At 47.6% G+C, this 22,551-nt stretch overlaps 1 protein-coding gene across 1 annotated transcript; it reads right to left on the bottom strand.

Annotated features, from left to right (window-relative positions):
• Positions 1-693: 693 nt before the first annotated feature.
• Positions 694-2,094, bottom strand: LOC125518915 (aspartyl protease family protein At5g10770-like). The gene has a single exon (XM_048683806.2). The coding sequence runs from the start codon at positions 2,092-2,094 to the stop codon at positions 694-696; it is 1,401 nt and encodes a 466-aa protein (XP_048539763.2).
• Positions 2,095-22,551: the final 20,457 nt, after the last annotated feature.

The following is a 22,551-nucleotide window of genomic DNA, read 5'->3' as shown; positions in this document are numbered from 1 at the left end:
ATCTGAGCGGGAGGCGGCGGAGGCTGAGGGGGAGGTGACAAGGGTGGCCAAGCTCAAGCACCAGCAAGACAGCGTCGTCCGACGCTTGCAAGGCTTCATCGTCATCTCCGATTCCTCCTCCTCCGACGGGTCCGACAGCTCCGACGTCGACTCACCTCCTGCCGCGGACTCTTGCAGTTGCGCCAGCAATCGAAAGGGCGGAGGGATGACGCGGAAGTAGTGAAGATCCATCTTTATTTCAAGTTTTAGTTGTAGTTTGAACTTGTCCGCCGTATTATGTGTATTATGTGAACTTTGACTATCTTTTGATGATCTGGGTGTGATCTTGTGATAAACGGATTGTGCATTTGTATGTCCGCTCATAATCTATATAGTTTTTATCAATGTTGCATGGTTTAATATGAAAATAGGGGACGGAATATGAGACACGTGGGTATGGAGACACGGATATAGGAAGTGTCTGGTGAGTGCCCACCAGCACGCCGGGGCGTGTCCGCGGGCGTTTGAGGGGCCGGATTTGCTGAGTTCGGCTGTAGATGCCCTTAGAGTACGCTTTTTGTAATTTTGGGTTGTGCCCTTCACTTGTTAAACTTCCACTCAATCTTTATTTAATGAATGTGGCACATCTTTGAAAAAAAAGTAAAGTACTCGCGTGGTATGTGCTCTTGAACGAAGCAAGAGGGCGACGCACACTCAGCAGGCACCAGCTCTGAACCCGACGCTTCCGCGGCCAGAATCGTACAAGAGCTCCAAGGTACGCTGATTCACATTGCCGATGATCCCGCCGCTGCTGTCGGAGCTTTCTCCCCTGAAGGCGAGGCATCCTTCCACCAGAACCCCCGACGGCACGCTGAGGTCGACGGTGGTGCCGCCGCTGAACGTGAGGGCCACCTTGGGCACGGTGACGCTGCTGTTGCCGGTGAAGTTGTAGCACGTGTCGAGCCCGTTCTCCGACGGCGGCAGGAGCGGGTACTGGGACATGGCGCTCTGGAACGCCGTGCGCAGCGCCGCGTAGGCCGTCTTGGGGAGCCCCGTGATGACCGTGCCGGAGTCGATGATCATGCCCTTGGAGAACACCGCCGGAGGGATGTCCAGCGCTGTCCCGCCGACGCTTATGCCGGTGAGCGTGACGACGTAGAACGTCGCGAGCTCTGGGGATAGGCGGCGCATCGGCGTGAACAGGAAGCCGGCCGTGTTGTTGCTCGGCGCGCCGAGGGTGAGGAACCCGGCTCCGCCGCTCGCCGGCGGGAGGCAGTAGGAGAAGGCGCCGCCGTAGACGGACGACGTCTGCGACACGAGCGACTCCGGCGCGCCGCCGAGGCCGAGGAGGCCGTCGAACTTGTCGTAGGGCCCGTGCTGGTTGCTGCCGCAGCCGAAGCTGAAGTTGCTGACGGAGACGCCGGCGTTGAGCGTGAGCGTCTCCGTGCTGTACACCCCCGTGGTGACCGCGCGGTTGGCGTACTCGATGGCGTACCCGCACAGAGAGGCGCCGTCCGTGCCGTTGGTGCAGCCGTTGTCGTAGCTGTCGACCGAGAGCGCCTTGCAGGCGTCGGTGGCGCAGGGGATGGGCGCGAACGTGGACGACTTGCTCGGGTCGAACAGGGGGTCCTTCTGCGGGTAGCACTGCGTGGAGTTGCAGGGCGCGCACTGCACCCACGACAGGTCGCTGCCGGTGTCGATGAGCACGGTCTGCTGCACGGGCGGCGTGCCGATGCCCAGGGTGACCACGTACTCCAGCGAGTCCACCGAGTCGCCGAGGAACGTCGGGACGCTCGCGTCTCCTGCTGACAACATTTTCCTGCGCGCCGAGGCCTTGCGAATGATATAGTTGGCGCGGGCGCGGTCCCTGCGGAGCCTCTCGGCGAGAGACGGCTTGCCGCTGCCCCCCGAGGGCGCGCACGGTCCGTGCCGGTGCGCCAGGGGCACGGACGCACGGTTTGGCAGCGCAGAACTGACCGACGTGGAGCATGCTGCTTCTGGCTCGAAGGAGCTAGCCGGTACCACGACGAAGTTGTGCTCGTTGCCTCCAAGCGCGACCGAGTAGAGGCAGCATAACAGCGCGGACCAGAGCACGGGGGAAACCATGGCTGTCATGTCCTAGGTTCTTGCTTGTCAGGTACGGATGATCGGGTGAGTATTTATCTGCCAATGTCGTTGGCATTTCGATTTGCACTCATCGAAGACATACGGGGAAAACTAGGCAAAGATGTACATTAGGACTACATTACTTCCGTCGCCCTAATTGGATGTACATGCTGCATTGTCCTATTGTCCTTGGCAATGTACGTCGGACTTGCATGCGTTGCCATATGCCGACATATCTGATATGCTTTTGCATTGGAAACATCATTCGAAATGCTAAACAGATGTGTTCGATCAGCCAACAGCGACAATGTCGCCTTTGCTGATTATCAACATGACGCTATCTGTTTCTTTGGGTAACGACCATCTTTGTCAGGCAATATTCAGATCCAAGCATTTCCTATTTGGCGCTTAAGGCGTCAACTTTTTTTTTTTTTGAGACACGCTTAAGGCACCAGTTAATAGGCCCACGGCCGATTCCACCTCGCTAGCAAATGGGCCAGCCAATATAGGATCCAATAACGGGATTTCGCTGTTGTTTTGAGAAGCTTCTACTAGCTTTCCAGCCCGGTTACCCCTGAAAAGAAAAACTTTCCAGCCAGGTTTTGCGAAGCTTCAAGCTTCCTATTTTTTTGTCTGAGTTTTTGGACTGGGTCTTGTCCAGTTTTTTTGTATCTTTTCTTTCTGTTTTCTACTTTTATATTTTAAAATTCAAACTTTTCCAAATTCACGAATCATTTTCAAAACATTATACTTTTTTCTATTTCGTGAGCTTTTTCTAAAATTGTATGAACCTTTTCCAAATTCAAGAACTTTTTACATTTTTGCTATTTTTTATTTTATTTCTTGCAACTATTTTAATTTTATGTAATATTTCAAACTCAAACATTTATAGAAATTTGGTGTTTTTTCTCAAATTTACTAACTACTTTCAAAATTTTGAACTTTTTGATATTGCGATTTTGTTTGTTTTGTTCCTTTTTCAAAATTTCAATTTTTTTATTTCTGATGGTCAACAGTCAACTGATTAACTAATAGAAAATAGGAAAAAAACTAGGGGAGGAAACAATAGCGAGGGATTATAAGGGCCGGCCCATACGAGCGGCCTCAGGCGCTATCGAGACAAACGGGTGCCTGAAGCGCTATATGGGAACGGAATAAAAAGAGAAAAAAATCGGTTGTGAAATGCAGTAATTATTCTTTATTCTTATAATTGATTGCAATAAACTCGCCTCAATCTTCTTCGAATAAAAATAGATCATGATATGATCATGAGACTTGACAAATCAAGATTCTTCTATTCTAAGAAAGGGGTTTTTCATAAGAAAACGAGGTCTCTCAGATCCACTACACTAGCGTTTCGTCTCTCACCGGATCACGGGCTTGTTACATAATTGTGTCCGCCTACATAGGCCCAACTATATATACACATTCTTTTCCGCCAAAAAACACATTTTTGTTTATTTTAAAGAAATGCTTATGAGGTTTTCCTCACATGCTATGATTTGTGAGTTCATCGGTGGCATAGATTCATCTAATCCGTTTGTCCTTATATGAGGACACATGACTTTCGATATCTAAATATTTACATTTGTAGAAGCTTCGGTCAAATGAAATCCAATTTGATGCATTAGTAAGAACCATGTTCAGGATTTAAAAATCCATATTAGCAGTACAAGTTGTTTCCTCATGTGGTCACCACTCTGTACCCACTGATGTTTTCTATAAAAGAGCCACACAATTGCTTAAGGAGGAACCCAAACCAAATCATTCACTACATCACTGACATTCAGTTCAGGCGGTCACCACGGCATTGACAATGCCACCCTAGCCTACATGCTACCTTAAATTCTCATACAATAACAACATGTGACATACGATCAATATACTACTCTCATCCCACTGGTTAGGTGTGCATCCATAATGGCCAAGGTCATGGGCTTCTTCTCCACCCACCAACCCAATCCCCAATTCCCGCCTCTAGTCCACGACTATCTCAGACGCCCTTTGACCTCTATCATCTCCACGGATGATCGTCACTGCATGTTGATACGCCTCCGTCGTATCTACTTTTCCAAACACTTTTGCCCTTGTTTTGGACTCTAACTTGCATGATTTGAATGGAACTAATCCGGACTGACGCTGTTTTCAACAGAATTACCATGGTGTTATTTATGTGCAGAAAAAAAGTTCTTGGAATGACCTAAAACTTTATGGAGACTATTTTTGGAAATAATAAAAAAAATCCTGGCAAAAGATCAAGACCAGGGGGCTCACACCCTAACCACGAGGGTGGGGGCGCGCCTGCCCCATTGGGTGCGCCCCCTACCTCGTGGGCCCCCTGGAGCTCCTTCGACCTCAACTCCAACTATATATATTCACTTTCGGGGAGAAAAAATCAAGGAGAAGGATTCATCACGTTTTATGATACGGAGTCGCCGCCAAGCCCTAAAACCTCTTGGGAGGGCTGATCTGGAGTCTGTTCGGGGCTCCGGAGAGGGGAACCCGTCGCCGTCGTCATCATCAACCATCCTCCATCACCAATTTCATGATGCTCACCGCTGTGCGTGAGTAATTCCATCGTAGGCTTGCTAGACGGTGATGAGTTGGATGAGATTTATCATGTAACCGAGTTAGTTTTGATAGGGTTTGATCCCTAGTATCCACTATGTTCTGAGATTGATGTTGCTATGACTTTGCTATGCTTAATGCTTGTCACTAGGGCCCGAGTGCCATGATTTCAGATCTGAACCTATTATGTTTTCATGAATATATGTGAGTTCTTGATCCTATCTTGCAAGTCTATAGTCACCTACTATGTGTTATGATCCGGCAACCCCGAAGTGACAATAATCGGGACCACTCCCGGTGATGACCTTAGTTTGAGGAGTTAATGTATTCACTATGTGTTAATGTTTTGGTTCGGTACTCTATTAAAATGAGGCCTTAATATCCCTTAGTTTCCGCTAGGACCCCGCTGCCACGGGAGGGTAGGACAAAAGATGTCATGCAAGTTCTTTTTCATAAGCACGTATGACTATATTCGGAATACATGCCTACATTACATTGATGAATTGGAGCTAGTTCTGTGTCACCCTAGGTTATGACTGTTTACTGTTACATGATGAACCACATCCAGCATAATTCTTTATCACCGATCCATTGCCTACGAGCTTTCCATATATTGTTCTCCGCTTATTTACTTTTCCATTGCTATTGTTACAATCACTACAAAATACCAAAAACATTACTTTTGTTATCATTACCTTTTGCTACCGTTACCACTACTATCATATTACTTTACTACTAAATACTTTGCTGCAGATATTAAGTTTCCAGGTGTGGTTGAATTGACAACTCAGCTGCTAATACTTGAGAATATTCTTTGGCTCCCCTTGTGTCGAATCAATAAATTTGGGTTGAATACTCTACCCTCGAAAACTGTTGCGATCCCCTATACTTGTGGGTTATCACATGTCGCCGCCGCTTATCGTCATCCACCACCTTGATGACCCCCTGGAAAGCCTAGGCCGGCTGATTCACCCAGACAAAAAACAGGTAAATATTTATTGATCTCTTTGAATCCCGTTCGAATAAGATTCCAAATACATTTTTTATTGAATTGATGGTTTGGATTTGTAGTGCCTAAAGTGTTTGGAAACCAAGGGTTTGTGCGACAATGGCCATGTAATGCATGTGAAGCACTTCTGCATCAGGCTTTGAGGAGGGCTTCGAAAATAAGCCAACATGTTTTTTACAGGCTGTTTTGTAAAACATGGTGTGGCTAATTTGTTGTTAGTTAGTTCAACCTATTTTACTAGTAATCCAGTACTTAAGTGGTTGTTTAGGTTGTCACCATGACATAAGTTTTATAAATTGGGAAATTGTTGGTATATGTAGTTATTTTCACACATACTCCGCAAATAAAGAACTCTGATGAATAGAACAATATATTTTCTTATAAAGCCATGTCGCAATTTATATGTCATGGCAGGGTAATTTTTGTTTCCCTTTAATTTTTCATAGTTCATTCCATGCTTTGCAAGAGAACAAGTCCGAAGAGTTGTTAGTTCCATCATTTTAGATGACAACTATTACACCACAACTGAAAAAAATAACTTTCTTTTCTATTGTTATATCGCTAACTATAAAGGGCAAACATTTATCAGTGGACCAACTTGGAAATAATTTGCCAAAGTCTACAAATTCTATGTTGGTATCAAGTTATACTTTGATATTAACATACATGTTCCTAAAATCACCGTGGATTCTAACAATGTTTCAATCATCCATCAGTGTAAGCGTTCTTAAACATACTTAGCAATTTAAAGTTGACTCCAGATAGTATATACTCTCAGTTACTTGTTGATGTTTGAACTAATCTTGCTTGTATATAATTCGACAACTTACTATGCTATGTCAGTAGAAACAGATGGACGTGCCATCATGAATGGGTGCAAGGACAAAATGGCAGTTGGAAACAAACTGATCTTTGTGATCCACCCTAGAAGTGATGGGGTTTTTCTCTTTATCACAACCATTCTTGATGAATCTGAAATATTTGATGAAGAGTAGTTCTGTCCTGCTGCTCTACTGTCTGTTGATGCTCCACTACTCGTGATACTTTTGGTCATGACGTGCCGATGTACGAAATATTTGTTGTCTGTTTAAACTAATTGTCTCGACTTTTATAAAAAGTAGAGTTGGTGATGATGGTGTGCCTGCCATCCTGCAATATAGGCCGTCCGATCTATATCTAATGGATAGGAAGGAAACTATGACAATTTACCCGCACTCTTCTCCACATTTGTAGATAAGGCTTTCCCTCATTCATCCTTTTCTTCCACAAGATAAACTACTCATACAAATGCATCTTGATGTTCCATGCAATGCACGGGCATCTTGCTAGTGCACTGTAAAGACAAGATGTTCGTTTCTAGATGTGCTATCGGACATCATGTCATTATGGTGTAGGCATACACTAATATTAAGTAGTGTTAAGTACTTTTTAATGGTATATACGTCTATCATGATATGTTAGTGTGCATGCTTGAAGATGTATTTATATATCATGTCACACTATAGTGCTAAGCATCATTTATTGTATGTTAAGAAAGTTACCCATTTCTTGCAAAAAATGTTTGTGATACAGAAATGTTAAATATGAAAGCAACATAGAAATCTCACGCTGTGGGATTGACAATATCAATGTGATCATGTAGGAAAAAGAATCACTGGATATCGATTTGAGGAACTCAAGTCATAGGTAAAACATATTTCACTTGAGTATGTCTAAAACTCTGCCATGGCCAAGATCATGGATTTCAAACCTATAGCCTCAGATTTTTTTTTGAAATTCCTTGCACTAACTCCTTCAACATTTTGTGTGATACTGGGAACCATCCCGAAAAATGGAAATGAATTGTGACACCCAACTGCATCACCTAAAACCGGAGCAAACTGTCACCTAAGATGTTGGGGGGCTGCCCCGAGAAGGCGTTTGTGACGATCACCTGTGAAAGATGCTAGGATTAGGAATGATTGCCCGTGGTGATCACCCACCAGTCCATCTTCTATTTATATGCAACTATGCTTGTACAACAAGTATTACAATCAATCAGTATAAATCACATTAATTACTGATTGATATGACAACTCGTGTGATCTCCTATACACAGCAACTACTAATCACAGATCGTGTGGGATATGCATAACATGGTAGTCTTAACACTCCCCCTCGATCTCATCCTGCAAGATTGAGATCGTTGCAGAGCTGCCTGAGTTGTTGTGCATTGATCGCTTTCGTCAGTCCATCTGCTAACTGATCATGAGTTGACACGATCCGGATCTGAAGGTCCTTCCGAGCCACTCGTTCTCGAACAAAGTGAAAATCAACTTCGATGTGTTTTGTTCGAGCGTGAAACACCGGGTTGGCTGACAAGTACGTAGCACCCAGGTTATCACACCATAGGACTGGTGTTTGTCGCTGAGTAATGCCTAGCTCACGAAGCAACGATTGAAACCAGATAATCTCTGCCGTGGAATTGGCTAGTGACTTGTACTCTGCTTCCGTGGAAGACCAGAAGACAGTCGCTTTCTTTCTTGCACTCCAGGACACTAGATTTCCTCCATAGAACACCACAAAACCACTGGTGCTACATCGATCATCTACCGAGCCTGCCCAGTCGGTGTCCAAAAACGCACTCAACAAGGAAGAGGAGGACCTACTGATCTTAAGCCCAGTTGCATGGTTCCTCTGATATATCAAAGAATCCTTTTGGCTGCTCCCCAATGTTGTTCTGTAGGTGAGTGCATGTACTGACACACTTTGTTCACGGCGAAGCTGATGTCGGGTCTAGTTAATGTCAAATATTGAAGTGCCCCAACGACACTTCTGTATCTAGTCGTCTCCTTTTCTGAAAGTTTTGCTCCCTCGTCTCGGCTCAACTTCTCGGAAGTGCACATTGGAGTTGGAACTGGCTTGCAGCTCATCATGCCCTCCTTCTTCAAGAGATCGCTAGAATACTTGGTCTGCTTAAGCACCATCATGTCTTGAGAGCGCACTACCTCGATCCCAAGAAAATAGTGGAGATCTCCGAGGTCCTTGACCGCAAAATCTCTTCGAAGCGCGGCAATAAGATCTTGAGCAGCACTCGCCGAAGAACTGGACAGGATGATATCATCGACGTAGATGAGCATGTACATAGTTACTCCCCCTTGCTCGTAGATGAAGAGAGAGGTATCTGCCCGAGACGAACGAAAACCAACGGCCAATAGTTTGGAGCTGAGACGAGAAAACCATGCTCAAGGGGATTGCTTGAGACTGTAGAGGGATTTATCCAACTTGCAGACATGGCGAGGGAGTGCTTTATCAACATAGCCCGGCAGTTGGCGCATATAGACGTCCTCTTCAAGGACACCGTGAAGAAAAGCATTTTGTATGTCAAGCTGCCGAAGACACCAACCTTTGGTGATTGCCAGGGAAAGAACCAGGCGAATTGTCGCGTGCTTGATGACAGGACTGAATGTCTCCGCATAATCCACACCAAATTGTTGTTTAAATCCTTTGGCAACGAGACGTGCCTTGTACCGTTCAACACTGCCATCAGCCCGTTGTTTGAGCTTGAAGACCCACTTGCAGTCGATGAGATTGCAATTTCTTGGTGGTTGCACGAGGTGCCAAGTCTTGTTGGATGATGACCCATAAGTATAGGTGTCGTGGTTTTGTCACGGCAGATGTCCTAGAGAAAGGACTTAGTCGTGGAGCCATCACGACGGGTTAGCTTGAAGGGGTTAAAGCGGACACAGGGACGCGAGAGAGTTTATACTAGTTCGGCCCCTTCGATGAAGGTAAAAGCCTACGTCTAGTTGTGATGGAATTGATGGGGTTTCGATGACCAGGGAGCAAACAAGCTTCGCCTATGTCTCGAGTTGTTGTCTGTTGTCCTTGAACCGCCGCCGGGTCGTCCCCTTATATACACGGGTGACGCCCGTCGGTTCACAGAGTCCCAATACCGGCTCATAGATGTGTCCGGTTTGGTCTCCACTTATTCCTAACTTACAATACAAGTTAAATACTAACGCCGGTTTACGGCTATAGGCCTTGAACCGGCTATGGGCCTTGAGCCCTCATCTGCCTTCTTGGGCATTAACGTACTTAACTACTGACGAAGTTAACCCGGCGCAGATAGGCCGGTTTATGCCCAGTAGTGATATCCCCAACATTAGGCCCCAGATTGATTTGAACATGTTCATGTCAATCCTTTGGCAAAATCTTCATTTTCAATATCTCCTTGTAGTTTGTTGAACCGCCATGACGTCATCTTCTCTGTTCGTTGTAAACCGGCGTGACGTCACTTGTTATAAAGGACCTTAGTAGGTCTGTGACAATTAAGGCGACATCTTCCTTTCCAAACCCACGGTCCCTTGATTTTCGTGCCTGACTCCTGTCCCTTGCCTTATAAATAGGACCGAAGGGTCATTCATTTCTTTTTCCCCTCCGTGCCCTTCTGCTTCGTCTTCCTCGCGTCGCCCAGCTTCGGAGCTCCGCCGCCACCGTCAACCTCTGCATCAACCTTGGCCGCTGCATCAACCTGGGCGCACCAGAGCACCGCGGCAACCTTCCGCGTCTTTCTCATCTCCAGTAAGTCTTATGTTCTTTTCAACACAGATCTGCTCTAGGGTTTCATGTTCTTCTAGTGTTCATCGCCTGTTTCGTGTTCATACGATAGCTCCTAGATGCATCTGTGAATCCTTGCTCTGCGTAGCGGTAGGTTTTAGCATCCGCCTTCAGTTTCATGCCTCAAGACCATAGATCTATATGTATCTCTGCCCATTGATTCAGTACTATTCTTTTTTGAACCTTGAATATTTTCCTTCTTTTCTGAACTTGCTTCAGATCCGTCGCTGTAGAGAAGTCTTGTGAAATCTGTTTCTGTAAAATTACTCATCTGCTTCAATGTTTAGACCAGGCGGTTTAACTTTGTAGAAAAAAAATGCCAAATCGGTATATACCATTAGTCCCCTTGTTGAACCGCCAGATGTTGTTGCTTCATAAAACTCCGGTTTAGATAGATCTGTCTCCGGTTTAACATTGCACATACCAATGTACCTTAATCAATGCATTTTTGAACCGGGATCACCTACCTTGTAGATTTCATCATGGCCAAGCAAGTATATGAGTGCAACTGGGTTCCTTCTCGCGTCACAGAGGCTCAACTGGATGATTTAGTACGGATCGGCGCCTTAGGCAGCAAAGATACCATCCATTGGAGGGCTCCTGGCAAATAATGCCCTCCCACACCTCAAGAAGGAGAGGTCGTCGTTTTCGTAGATCACTTAGCCCAGGGCTTTAAGCCGCCCGGTTCTAAATTTTACCGGGACGTTTTAGCCGATTTTCAACTCCACCCACAAGACACTGGTCCCAACTCTGTTACAAATATGTGTCACTTCCAAGTGCTCTGTGAGGCGTTCTTTCAAGAGGAGCCCACAGTGGAGTTGTTCAGAGACTGTTTCCATCTAAACCGCCGTACTGAGTTTTCTGATGGTTACAATACGGAATTGGGCGGTGTGGCGATTCAGAAAAGGAAAGAGGTCACATACCCTCATGCCAAGCTGCATAGCCACCCCAAAGAGTGGAATCAAACATGGTTCTATTGCAAAGACACCTCCCCTGCTGGTGAAAATCCTTTGCCTGGCTTTCGTCCGGAGCAGCTTAGCAATACACACCCCTTTCCGCAAAGGTTGACTGCCAAGGAGAGAAGCAAATACGCTCCTCAACTGTCCAAGCTCAGAGCCTTTATGGCCAACGGTTTAACAGGGGTTGATCTCGCTCGCTGTTGGATATCATGGAGCATACTACCCCTTAGTCAGCGCTCCGGTTTGATGTGCGAGTATACTGGCAGTGTTGATGACCCACTGCGACATGCCAACATCCAGCTCACCGATGAAGAAATCACAGAGGCTGTGAATAAGATGTTGAATGAACCGGAACACATATGTGCTAAAACCGGCCTGCTTCCCTTCTGTGCCACCAACAAACTGCCAGCTGTAAGAGTTTGATTTTTCTTTTTGCTGAATCTGTTATTGATATATCTGGTCATTGTTTAATATCAGTGTCTGTGTAACCAGGGCAATGATCCGTTTTGGAGCAAGAAACTGCCGCAGGAGAAACCAGAAAAACTAGACAAACCGGAAAGAGCAACCCGGCAAAAGACTAAAGCTGTGAAGAAGACTGCCCACAGGAAAAGAACCACTTCATCCTCTAATCCGGCCCCTGATGACGATGTGGATAATCCGAACCTTGAGGTAGGGCTTGATTCACTTGGATTATTTTTCATGCGTCTTATTGATGATGATATTTGTCAGGATGATGCCGAAGCCAGCCATGCTGATGCTGCAGAGGTAATTATTCTCTCTTCTAATTCAGAACCTTTGCCTTCACTAAAAATCCGTCAGGCAAACCGGAAAGTTAAATTTTCTCATCCTCTTGCTTATTTGGATCCCAAATTTCTTATGAAGACCCAACAGCACGAAGCCCGTCGCACAACCGGGCACAGCGGCCAGGTAGTTACCTCCGCCGGTTTACCGAACAGTCCGGTTCGGAAACGCCATTCAGAGGTCTCTAATTTGCTTGTCAGTGCTTGTCCTAAAGCGGGCTGCTTTCATCAACCTCTTAATCCATCTGACTCCGATTACCAGGTTACTTCCCACTCATCCTCTGGCAAGTCATCGGCTACTCAGCTGCCACCGCTCAAAACGGCGCTTGGGTAAGCTATACTTATCATAATATTTGCAGTACATCACCTTGGAACATATGCTGTATTTGATTTTGTTATTCCTTTCAGGGCCAAGCCTAGGCCAAGCAAGAAGGCTCGCCTGGACAAAGCGGCCGAAGAGGATGCCGTCCTTGAACTGGGCAAAACACCAGATCTTGAAGCGGCCATTCCTGAGGATATACCCAATGATCCACCGCAGCAAGACGACGATCTTATTGCTGAAGAGAGACCTATTGATACCTCAAGTCCTGTCAATCAGCCCACAAGATCCATCCGGATTGAGAAATCCACTGGTCCGGCAAAGCCTACTGACAAGCCAACAGCCCCAATGCAAACCGGCGATGCCAAGGATGATGAGGTTGTCATTACTGGCATTGGCCATACAGAGCCAAGCAATCCTGTCGCTTTGTCCAAACATACTGCCAAGGAAGAATTTGCTGCCTTTGGCAAAGGCAAGTGGAATGCTGATCTGGCGACTTACGCTGCTCTGAACGCCCAAGATATCCATTCCGGCTACCTGAACCGGCTGTATACCAGTCGTGACTATGAAGCCGGTCTGGTTAACATGATGAAAGATAAATATGAGGTAACTTCCATATGCTCTTTCCTGCTTGTATATTTCAATTCTTGTTGACGCTCCTAGCCCCCGAGGGCCGGTTTGTAATCTTCTTTCAAACCGGGACTTACTAATATAAATCTTAATGCTTTGAAATTCACTGATGTAGTCCCCAAGGGACAGTTCAACTTAGCGTAGTTAAACCGGGACTTTAAGTAATTAAGATCGCCGCATCAGAATGTATACGAGCAAATAGCCATTATCCCCCAAGTGCCAAGTTGAATACTTGTATTGATCTTGGGACTTTGTAAGCAATTGAAAGATGAAGATCGAATATGCATTAGCCCCCAAGTGCCAAGTGCATAACTTGTTATGTGGTTGGTACTTCAATCCTTATACCGTTTTGCTGAATCATATAACTGTCTGCATGCCGGCTGAGTTGAAGACGAAAGAAAGCCAAGTCGCCAATCTCCAAGAAAATCTGAAATCCCAACAAGCTGAAACCTCCAAAGCAAAAGAGGAATTAACCAGCGCTTTAAGCGCCATGGAACAGCTTAAGGAGAGCTTCAAGAAGAAGCGGGCGGATTGGGCCACTGAAAAATCCGCTTTAATCAAACGAGCAGAAGATGCCGAGGTGCACTAAAACCGGTGGCGGATGAACTGACCAGCATAAAGAGGCATGTGCATGCCATGACCACTGCTATCTTTGGCAAGCCGGTTTGACTTCTGAATTGATTCTGCCGTCTTACAGAGCTGCCGGTTTGTTAACCCTTGGTGATATTTCATGGACACGCATTGGTCACTTGGGGTTAGATGTGCGGAAGAAACTGAAAGCCGCCTACACGTTGATCGAACAACTGTACACTGGTGCACAACGAATCATCTGTACTGCATCCCACAACAAGCCGGCGCCCACTTTGATTCAGGACACTCTGATGAAACTATCGGTGCTTCCTGGCCGGGTTGAAGAGCTGAAGAAATCTGCTGCTCGAACCGGTGTGATCAATGCCTTAATCCGGGCAAAAGCTTGGGTGCCGGATTTTGACCCTATTGAAGCGGCTCAGGGCTATCCCAGCTTGAAGGAAGATGGGTCAGAGTTTAGTGAAGCGGATCTGCGACCAATAAACCGGGAGGTGCGTCCGCTAGCTTGTCAATTGGCTGAAGAAGCAGACTTGTCTCATTATCAAGCCCAATATGACAATCAAAACAAGCGAGTAGCTGCACCAATTCATGAAGCGGAAAATCTTATCCCTCCAATCCGTAAGCATACTTACGCTCCCGATATTGACCCGTCGTTGCTGATCCATGATGAAGCTGTTTTTCAAGCATTAATGGGAATCGACTGGACAACTGTTGATTTCCAGCCGCTGGGTAGAGAAACTGAAGCTGAAGCGGCACAGGATGATCCACAACCATCAGGCCAGGCTGGTGACCAAGCTTGAACCGGAAGCCGGTTTAAAACTGCTTCTCCCTTGCGAAAAACAATGATCTTATTGTGGGCACCGTGTTGCCCTGTAATAGGCTAGCTGATACTTTTGATATGCCTTCGTGCATAATTACCGCAACTTGCTCTTCCTTTGGGTGATGAACTTTTCCAAAGTACTTTCTGCAATAAAAAATCTTAAAGTGCCACTGCGGTTGTACTGTCAGGCGGAATATGATGTCTGCATACATGAAATCAAAACATCCGAAATTTTTAAGTATATGACCAAATTTTTGAGATACATAATACCTGCCATCGTTGGGCGTGAAGTTGGCTTGGCCAATCTTGAAGTGGAGTTTTATAAACCCACACTGTTGGAGGAGATAGCAGCTCCTGTATATATATGATGCCGGTTTACCATGTAAACCGTGCCGGTTTATAATAAACACCGTGTTACTCCGTAATAGGATGTTAACAAAAAATCAAACCGAGCAAATAATCTCCGGATTAAAATGGACCGTGTACCGTCAATAGACAGCGTGAACCGGTTTAAAATTTGTCGGTTTGAAAAATGCAATAAAAAGAAAGAAATATCTTTCAAAGAAAAGTGTAAAGCAAAGGCAATGACAAAACCGTTTGCAAAAAGAGGCTTATTTGAGCTGATTAGATGGCGTTACCATGGTCAAACACGACCAAGCTCCCGATAGGTGTAGCTATGGTTCAAGTCAGCCAGGTCCCCAAATGAAACCGTGGCATTTATGCCGATCAAGTGACATGGCAATGGTTCGGGTTCGACCAAGCCCCCAAGTGATTCTGTGGCCTTAGGCCGATCAAGAGGCATGACTGGTTCAGACATGACCAAGTCCCCAAGTTATCTGGTGGCTCTCGCCTATCAAGAGGTATTGCATTGGTTCGGACACGACCAAGCCCCCAAGTGATATAACATGATGCTTTTGAAAAGCTAGCTCAAGGGGTAAACCGGAGGCCGCTTTAGAACAACTCCGTGTGACCACACATGATGTAAAAGAACAGATACCCCGCCTTAGCTGAGGTTCCGGTTTATTATATTTAATCATAATATATACATCATTGTAATATGTACATAAGTAGAGCCAATGGCTCAGGTATAGTAAGGCCGAAGATGAGCTATGTTCCACGGCCTGTTGGTCTCCTCCTCTGATGTACGTGAGTCTTTATGCTCTCGAATATCGATCAGATAGTATGACCCGTTGTGCAGATTCTTGCTGACCACGAAAGGCCCCTCCCAAGGTGGGGATAGCTTATGCATATCAGTCTGATCTTAGATGAGCCAAAGCACCAAATCCCCTTCCTGAAAGGTTCTGGTTCTGACTCGACGAATGTGATAACGACGAAGATCCTGTTGGTAAATTGCCGATCTGGCGGCTGCTATGTCATGCTCTTCATCCAACCGGTCCAAAGCATCTTGCCGTGCTGTCTCGTTGTCCGCTTCAACATAAGCCGTCACACGAGGTGAATCATGACGGATATCACTGGGGAGAACTGCCTCCGCTCCGTAAACCATGAAGAACGGTGTGTATCCTGTTGATCTGTTGGGTGTGGTATTGATGCTCCATAACACAGATGGTAATTCTTCTACCCAACAACCCGGCGTTCTCTGCAAAGGAACCATGAGCCGGGGCTTGATGCCTCTCAAGATCTCTTGATTAGCCCTTTCTGCTTGACCATTGGACTGTGGGTGTGCCACTGATGAAACGTCAAGCCGGATGTGCTCCCGTTCGCAGAACTCCTTCATGGCACCCTTGGACAAATTGGTACCATTATTGGTGATGATACTGTGCGGAAAGACAAACCAGAAAATCACTTTTTTGATAAACTAAACCGCCGTGGCTGCATCACACTTGCTAACCGGTTCTGCCTCCACCCACTTTGTGAACTTGTCAACCGCCACCAAGAGGTGGGTCTTCTTATCTTTGGACCTTTTGAAAGGCCCAACCATATCTAGTCCCCAAGTCGCAAACGGCCAAGTAATTGGAATCATTCTCAATTCTTGAGCCGGCACATGAGCATGTCTTGAAAACTTTTGGCAACCGTCACATCGTCTGACCAGATCCTCCGCATCAGCATGAGCAGTTAACCAATAGAAGCCATGGCGAAACGCTTCAGCTACCAAAGATTTTGAACCGGCATGGTGACCACAATCTCCTTCGTGGATCTCACGCAAAATTTCACAGCCTTCTTCAGGAGACACACAGCGTTGAAACGCCCCTGATATACTGCAATGATGCAACTCGCCATTGACAATAGTCATGGACTTGGACCGCCGGACTATCTGTCGGGCCATAATCTCATCCTCTGGTAACTCGCCCCGGTTCATGTACACCAGGTAAGGAAGCGTCCAATCTGGAATGACATGAAGAGCTGCCACCAATTGAGCCTCCGGATCCGGAATAGCCAAATCCGCTTCACCAGGGAGCTTGACCGACGGGTTGTGCAGCACATCCAGAAAAACATTGGGCGAGACCGGTTTGCGCTGAGAGCCCAGCCGGCTTAAAGCGTCCGCCGCTTCATTCTTCCGTCGGTCCACGTGGTCCACCTGATATCCTTTAAAATGACCTGCAACAATATCCACCTCACGACGATATGCTGCCATGAGTGGGTCCTTGGAGTCCCAAGTGCCAGACACTTGTTGAGCCACGAGGTCCAAGTCACCGAAGTACTTAACTCGACTTAGGTTCATCTCCTTAGCCATCCGGAGACCATGGAGCAAGGCTTCATACTCAGCTGCATTGTTAGTACAAGGAAACATTAAGCGGAGAACGTAACAAAACTTATCACCTCATGGGGAAGTTAATACAACTCCAGCCCCCAAGCCTTCCAATTGCCTGGATCCGTCAAAATGGATGGTCCAATATGTGTGATCCGGCTTTTCCTCAGGTGCTTGCATTTCCGTCCAATCATTGATGAAATCAACCAGTGCTTGAGACTTCACCACTGTCCGAGGCACATACTTCAATCCGTGCGGCCCAAGCTCTATAGCCCACCTGGCAATCCGGCCAGTCGCTTCCCGGTTCTGGATGATATCCCCCAAAGGAGCAGAACTGACTACCGTAATTGGGTGCCCTTGGAAGTATTGCTTAAGCTTCCGGCTTGCCATAAAAACTCCGTACACCAGCTTCTGCCAATGCGAATACCTTTGCTTGGACTCAATGAGTACCTCGCTGATATAATAGATCGGACGTTGAACCGGATGCTCCTTACCTGCCTCCTTTCGCTCCACCACAATAGCCACGCTGACCGCACGAGCATTAGCAGCAACATATAGTAGTAACGGCTCCTTGTCAATGGGAGCGGCGAGCACAGGTGGATTGGCCAATTGCCGCTTTAAGTCCTCAAATGCTTCATCAGCAGCAGAACTCCAGACGAATTGATCCGTCTTCTTCAACATCTGATACAAAGGGATTGCCTTCTCACCAAGGCGGCTGATAAACCGGCTTAACGCGGCAATCCAGCCTGCCAGGCGTTGAACATCATTGATACACTTCGGTTTAGCCAGGGAGGTGATGGATGTGATCTTCTTCGGATTAGCCTCAATTCCCCTGTTGGACACCAGAAAACCCAATAACTTGCCCGCCGGTACACCAAAGACACACTTGTCTGGATTAAGCATCATCTTGTACGTCCTTAGGTTATCAAAGGTTTCCTTCAAATCGTCAACCAGAGTCTCCTTCTCCCTGGACTTAACCACGATATCATCCACGTAAGCATGTACGGTATGGCCAATCTGCTTGTGAAGACAATTTTGTACACACCGTTGATAAGTTGCCTGGGCACTTTTGAGCCCAAAGGGCATAGACACATAGCAGAAGGCTCCAAAGGGAGTTATGAATGCCGTCTTCTCCTGGTCCTTAACTGCCATTTTGATCTGATGATAGCCAGAATATGCATCCAAAAAACTTAAACGCTCACAACCCGCTGTAGCATCAATGATTTGATCAATATGGGGGAGGGCAAAAGGATCTGCTGGACAAGCCTTATTAAGATCTGTGTAACCCACACACATGCGCCAGGTGCCGTTTTTCTTAAGGACCAGCACCGGATTGGCAAGCCACTCAGGGTGAAAAACTTCAACAATAAAACCAGCTGCTAAGAGCCTGGCTACCTCTTCTCCAATCACCTTGCGTCTTTCTTCGTTAAACCGGCGGAGGAACTATTTCACCGGTTTGTATTTAGGATCCACATTAAGGGTGTGCTCAGCGAGTTGCCTCGGTACACCTGGCATGTCAGAGGGCTTCCATGCAAAAATGTCCCGATTCTCACGGATGAACTCGATGAGCACGCTTTCCTATTTCGGATCCAAGTTGGCACTGATGCCGAACTGCTTGGATGAATCACCAGGTACGAAGTCAACAAGCTTAGTTTCTGCTGCCGATTTGAACTTCAGGGCCGGATCATGCTCCGTAGTTGGCTTTTTTAATGGAGTCATGTCCGTCGGATCAACACTGTCCTTATAATACTTCAGCTCCTCGGTGGCACAAACCGACTCTGCGTAAGCCGCATCTCCTTCCTCGCACTCCAAAGCGATTTTACGGCTTCCGTGAACCATTATTGTCCCCTTGTAACTTGGCATCTTGAGCTGCAAATACACATAACAGGGCCGTGCCATAAACTTGGAGTAGGCCGGTCGCCCAAATAGGGCGTGATATGGACTTTGGATTTTCACCACTTCAAACGTCAATGTCTCCGATCTGAAATCATGATCATCTCCAAAGGCCACTTCTACAGCTATCTTACCAACAGGATATGCTGACTTGCCAGGTACTACACCGTGGAACACCGTATTAGACGGTTTGAGATTTTTATCTGTTAGTCCCATACGACGGAAGGTCTCATAGTATAAGATATTAATGCTGCTCCCTCCATCCATGAGCACTTTGGTGAACTTGTAACCTCCCACCTGAGGTGCCACCACCAGAGCCAACTGACCCGGATTATCAACCTGGGGAGGGTGATCCTCTCTGCTCCATATGATTGGCTATTCAGACCAGCGTAGATAACGGGGCACGGCCGGTTCAACAGAGTTGACTGCCCGCCTCTGAACCTTCCGGTCTCGCTTGTCCAAGCTAGTGGTGAAGACATGGTAGTGCCCACTATTCAACTGCTTTGGGTTGCTCTGGTAACCTGACTGTTGCTGCTGCTGGTTATAACCACCCTGGTTGTTCTGATTATTTTGATTATTATGTCTGCCCGGATTACCATTAAATCCTGAACCAGAATTTCCTCCACCGTAACCCGGCACGGATCCTGAGCCACCGCCGGAACCGTGATCATACCGGAAAGCATTAGAATTCCTGAACTCCTACATAATAAAGCAATCCTTCCAAAGGTGGTTTGCTGGCACCTCCTTCGTCCCATGTCTTGGACAGGGCTGGCTCAGTAGATAATTTAGGCGATCCGGGTTAGGGTTGGGTGCCCCACTGTGATTTTTCGGTTTACCCTTGTGTCGCTGGCCATTGTCCTGCGCGTTGATATTAGCCACAAAGTCCATGTTACCATCCGCTTTACGCTTGCCTCCACCATCATTGCCTGCCCAGTGCTGCTGACCTTTGGAGTTGCTGTTCCTCTTTCCCTTCCCTGCCTTGCCATCATCAGATTCGGGATCCTTGGTACTATCAGAATCATCATACTTTACCAAAGCAGCCATGAGGGTCCCCATGTCAGTGCAATGGCTCTTCATCCGTCCCAACTTCAGCTTTAGGGGCCCAAACCGGCAGTTGCCTTCTAGGGTTAAGACTGCGGTGTCAGCGTTGATGCGGTCTGATGAATGCAACACTTGTGAGACCCGGCGCACCCAATGAGTCATCGATTCTCCTTCCTCCTGGACACAGGCAGCTAAGTCTACTATCGACATGGGTTGCTTACATGTATCCTTGAAATTATTGATAAACTGGGCTCGTAATTGGGCCCATGAACTGATGGAATTGGCCGGTAAGCTTTTTAACCAAGTGCGGGCCGTTCCTTCAAGCATCATGGTGAAGTATTTCGCACATGCCGCATCATCCACATCCAGCATCTCCATGGCCATCTCATAGCTCTCCACCCATGTCTCTCGGGGTTGATCCGCCGTGTAATTTGGTACCTTGCGCGGGCCCTTGAAATCCTTGGGTAGGCGCACATTGCGTAAAGCGGGGACAAGGCAAGGCACCCCCAAAGAGCTAGAAGTAACACCGGGTTCGACCGAAATAGTTGGACGAACCGGCGTAAGCTGCCGAGCCTGATATTGTGCGGCTAACTCGGCCTCCCTGCGTGCTCGGGCCCGGTCCACCACTTCCTGAGCGTTATCAGCACCACCCGTCGGGTTGTTGCCGCGGGGTGCTCCATGTCGTTCATTACTTGACACTGCCGGTTCCTCCATATGCCTGCTATAGCTCCGGCTTGGACGAGGGGTCGAGTGGATCCGGTCGCGGCTGTACGAGTATGCTTCGTGTTGGTCCAAAGCTGTCCTAAGAAGCTCCTTGACCCGTCGCGTCTCTATCGCCTGCGGTGAGTCACCTTCAATTGGAATGGCCTCTAGCCGTGCAGCAGCGGCGACGAGATTGTCCATTGGGTTGGAGTAGTGAACCGAAGGTGTTGAAACAGCCTGAGGTATAACGGTGTTTTGACGAGGCGAATCCATCCGACGAGGCTGAACTGGCGCACCGGTCCCAGGAGCTTCCGCCCGGTTTCCCTCGAGCGGAGTGCTGGTTCCTGCTCTCGGGGTGTTGAAAAGGTCTCTGGCCTCGAAAACCGGAGGCAAATGGGATCGGTACTTCCTCCTCATGACTTCATGCGACGCGTTCTGGTCCAACATGAGCCTGTAGGCTTGTGCGTCTAGAGCGGCCCGCTCTGTGGCCATCCTGGTATCCTCAGCTGCCAGGTCCGCCTTGGCCTGGGTGATCTGTTCCCTTACCTTTGCAATCTCCGCGTTGTGGACGTCCTGATCCGCCGGATTAGCTTCCGCCATAAGCACATCCAATGCATCGAATAGCTCTGATAGAACTTGAGCCGGCGGGCGCACAGGGCCTCCTGCCCCGGCAGCCGTTGCCGCTGCTGAACCGGAGGTTGTTGCCGCAGCGGTCGAAGAATGAAGCGCTGCTTGTGTGCCGGCCATGAATATTCCAACTCGGTTGGGCAGATCAGAGGGGTTCGGAATACTGTCGCCGTCAGAACAGCCCCCAATCCGGCCATCTTGTAGCTGATATAGAGATTCGGTTTCTCCGGTTGATGACTCATCGCCGGAGTAAATGACGATCTCGCCGCCAGATCCCAATCCATCCTCATGACCTCCTCCATGGATGACTCCCATGAAGGCACGCTTCATGGCCGGTTTAACCCGGGCAGATCGCGCACGCTGAGCCGTTTCGACGAGGTCGGTGCAGATATCTGGCTCAGGGCCCGGTTCTCCGATCTTGCCGATGAAAACATGTATGCCACCAAAGGGGACCCGGTACCCATACTCAACTGAGCCGGCCTCGGGGCCCCAGCCTGCATCATCGATGTAAAGCTTGCCGCGACGACTCTTAGTCATCCGGCCTACGGCGTAGCCCTCGAGTCCTTCAAAGCGGCCCTCCAAGAACTTGAAACCATTGTGCGATGGCCCCACGGTGGGCGCCAACTGTCGTGGTTTTGTCACGGCAGATGTCCTAGAGAAAGGACTTAGTCGTGGAGCCATCGTGACGGGTTAGCTTGAAGGGGTTAAAGCGGACACAGGGACGCAGGAGAGTTTATACTAGTTTGGCCCCTTCGATGAAGGTAAAAGCCTACGTCTAGTTGTGATGGAATTTATGGGGTTTCGATGACCAGGGAACAAACAAGCTTCGCCTATGTCTCGAGTTGTTGTCTGTTGTCCTTGAACCGCCGCCGGGTCGTCCCCTTATATACACGGGTGACGCCCGTCGGTTCACAGAGTCCCAATACCGGCTCATAGATGTGTCCGGTTTGGTCTCTACTTATTCCTAACTTACAATACAAGTTAAATACTAACGCCGGTTTACGGCTACAGGCCTTGAACCGACTATGGGCCTTGAGCCCTCATCTGCCTTCTTGGGCTTTAACGTACTTAACTACTGATGAAGTTAACCCGGCCCAGATAGGCCGGTTTACGCCCAGTAGTGATATCCCCAACAATAGGGGATCTATCGTAGTCCTTTCTATAAGTAGGAGTGTCGAACCCAACGAGGAGCAGAAGGAAATGA

This window comes from Triticum urartu, chromosome 7A (genome assembly GCF_056163025.1).
Source record: "Triticum urartu cultivar PI428250 chromosome 7A, HENAU_Tu73, whole genome shotgun sequence".
NCBI lineage: Eukaryota > Viridiplantae > Streptophyta > Magnoliopsida > Poales > Poaceae > Triticum > Triticum urartu.
This window is presented reverse-complemented; position numbering and strand designations above follow the sequence as displayed.

Excerpts from the sequence above, each read along its gene's own strand:
- LOC125518915 (XM_048683806.2), bottom strand. The coding sequence starts at position 2,094 with ATGACAGCCATGGTTTCCCCCGTGCTCTGGTCCGCGCTGTTATGCTGC.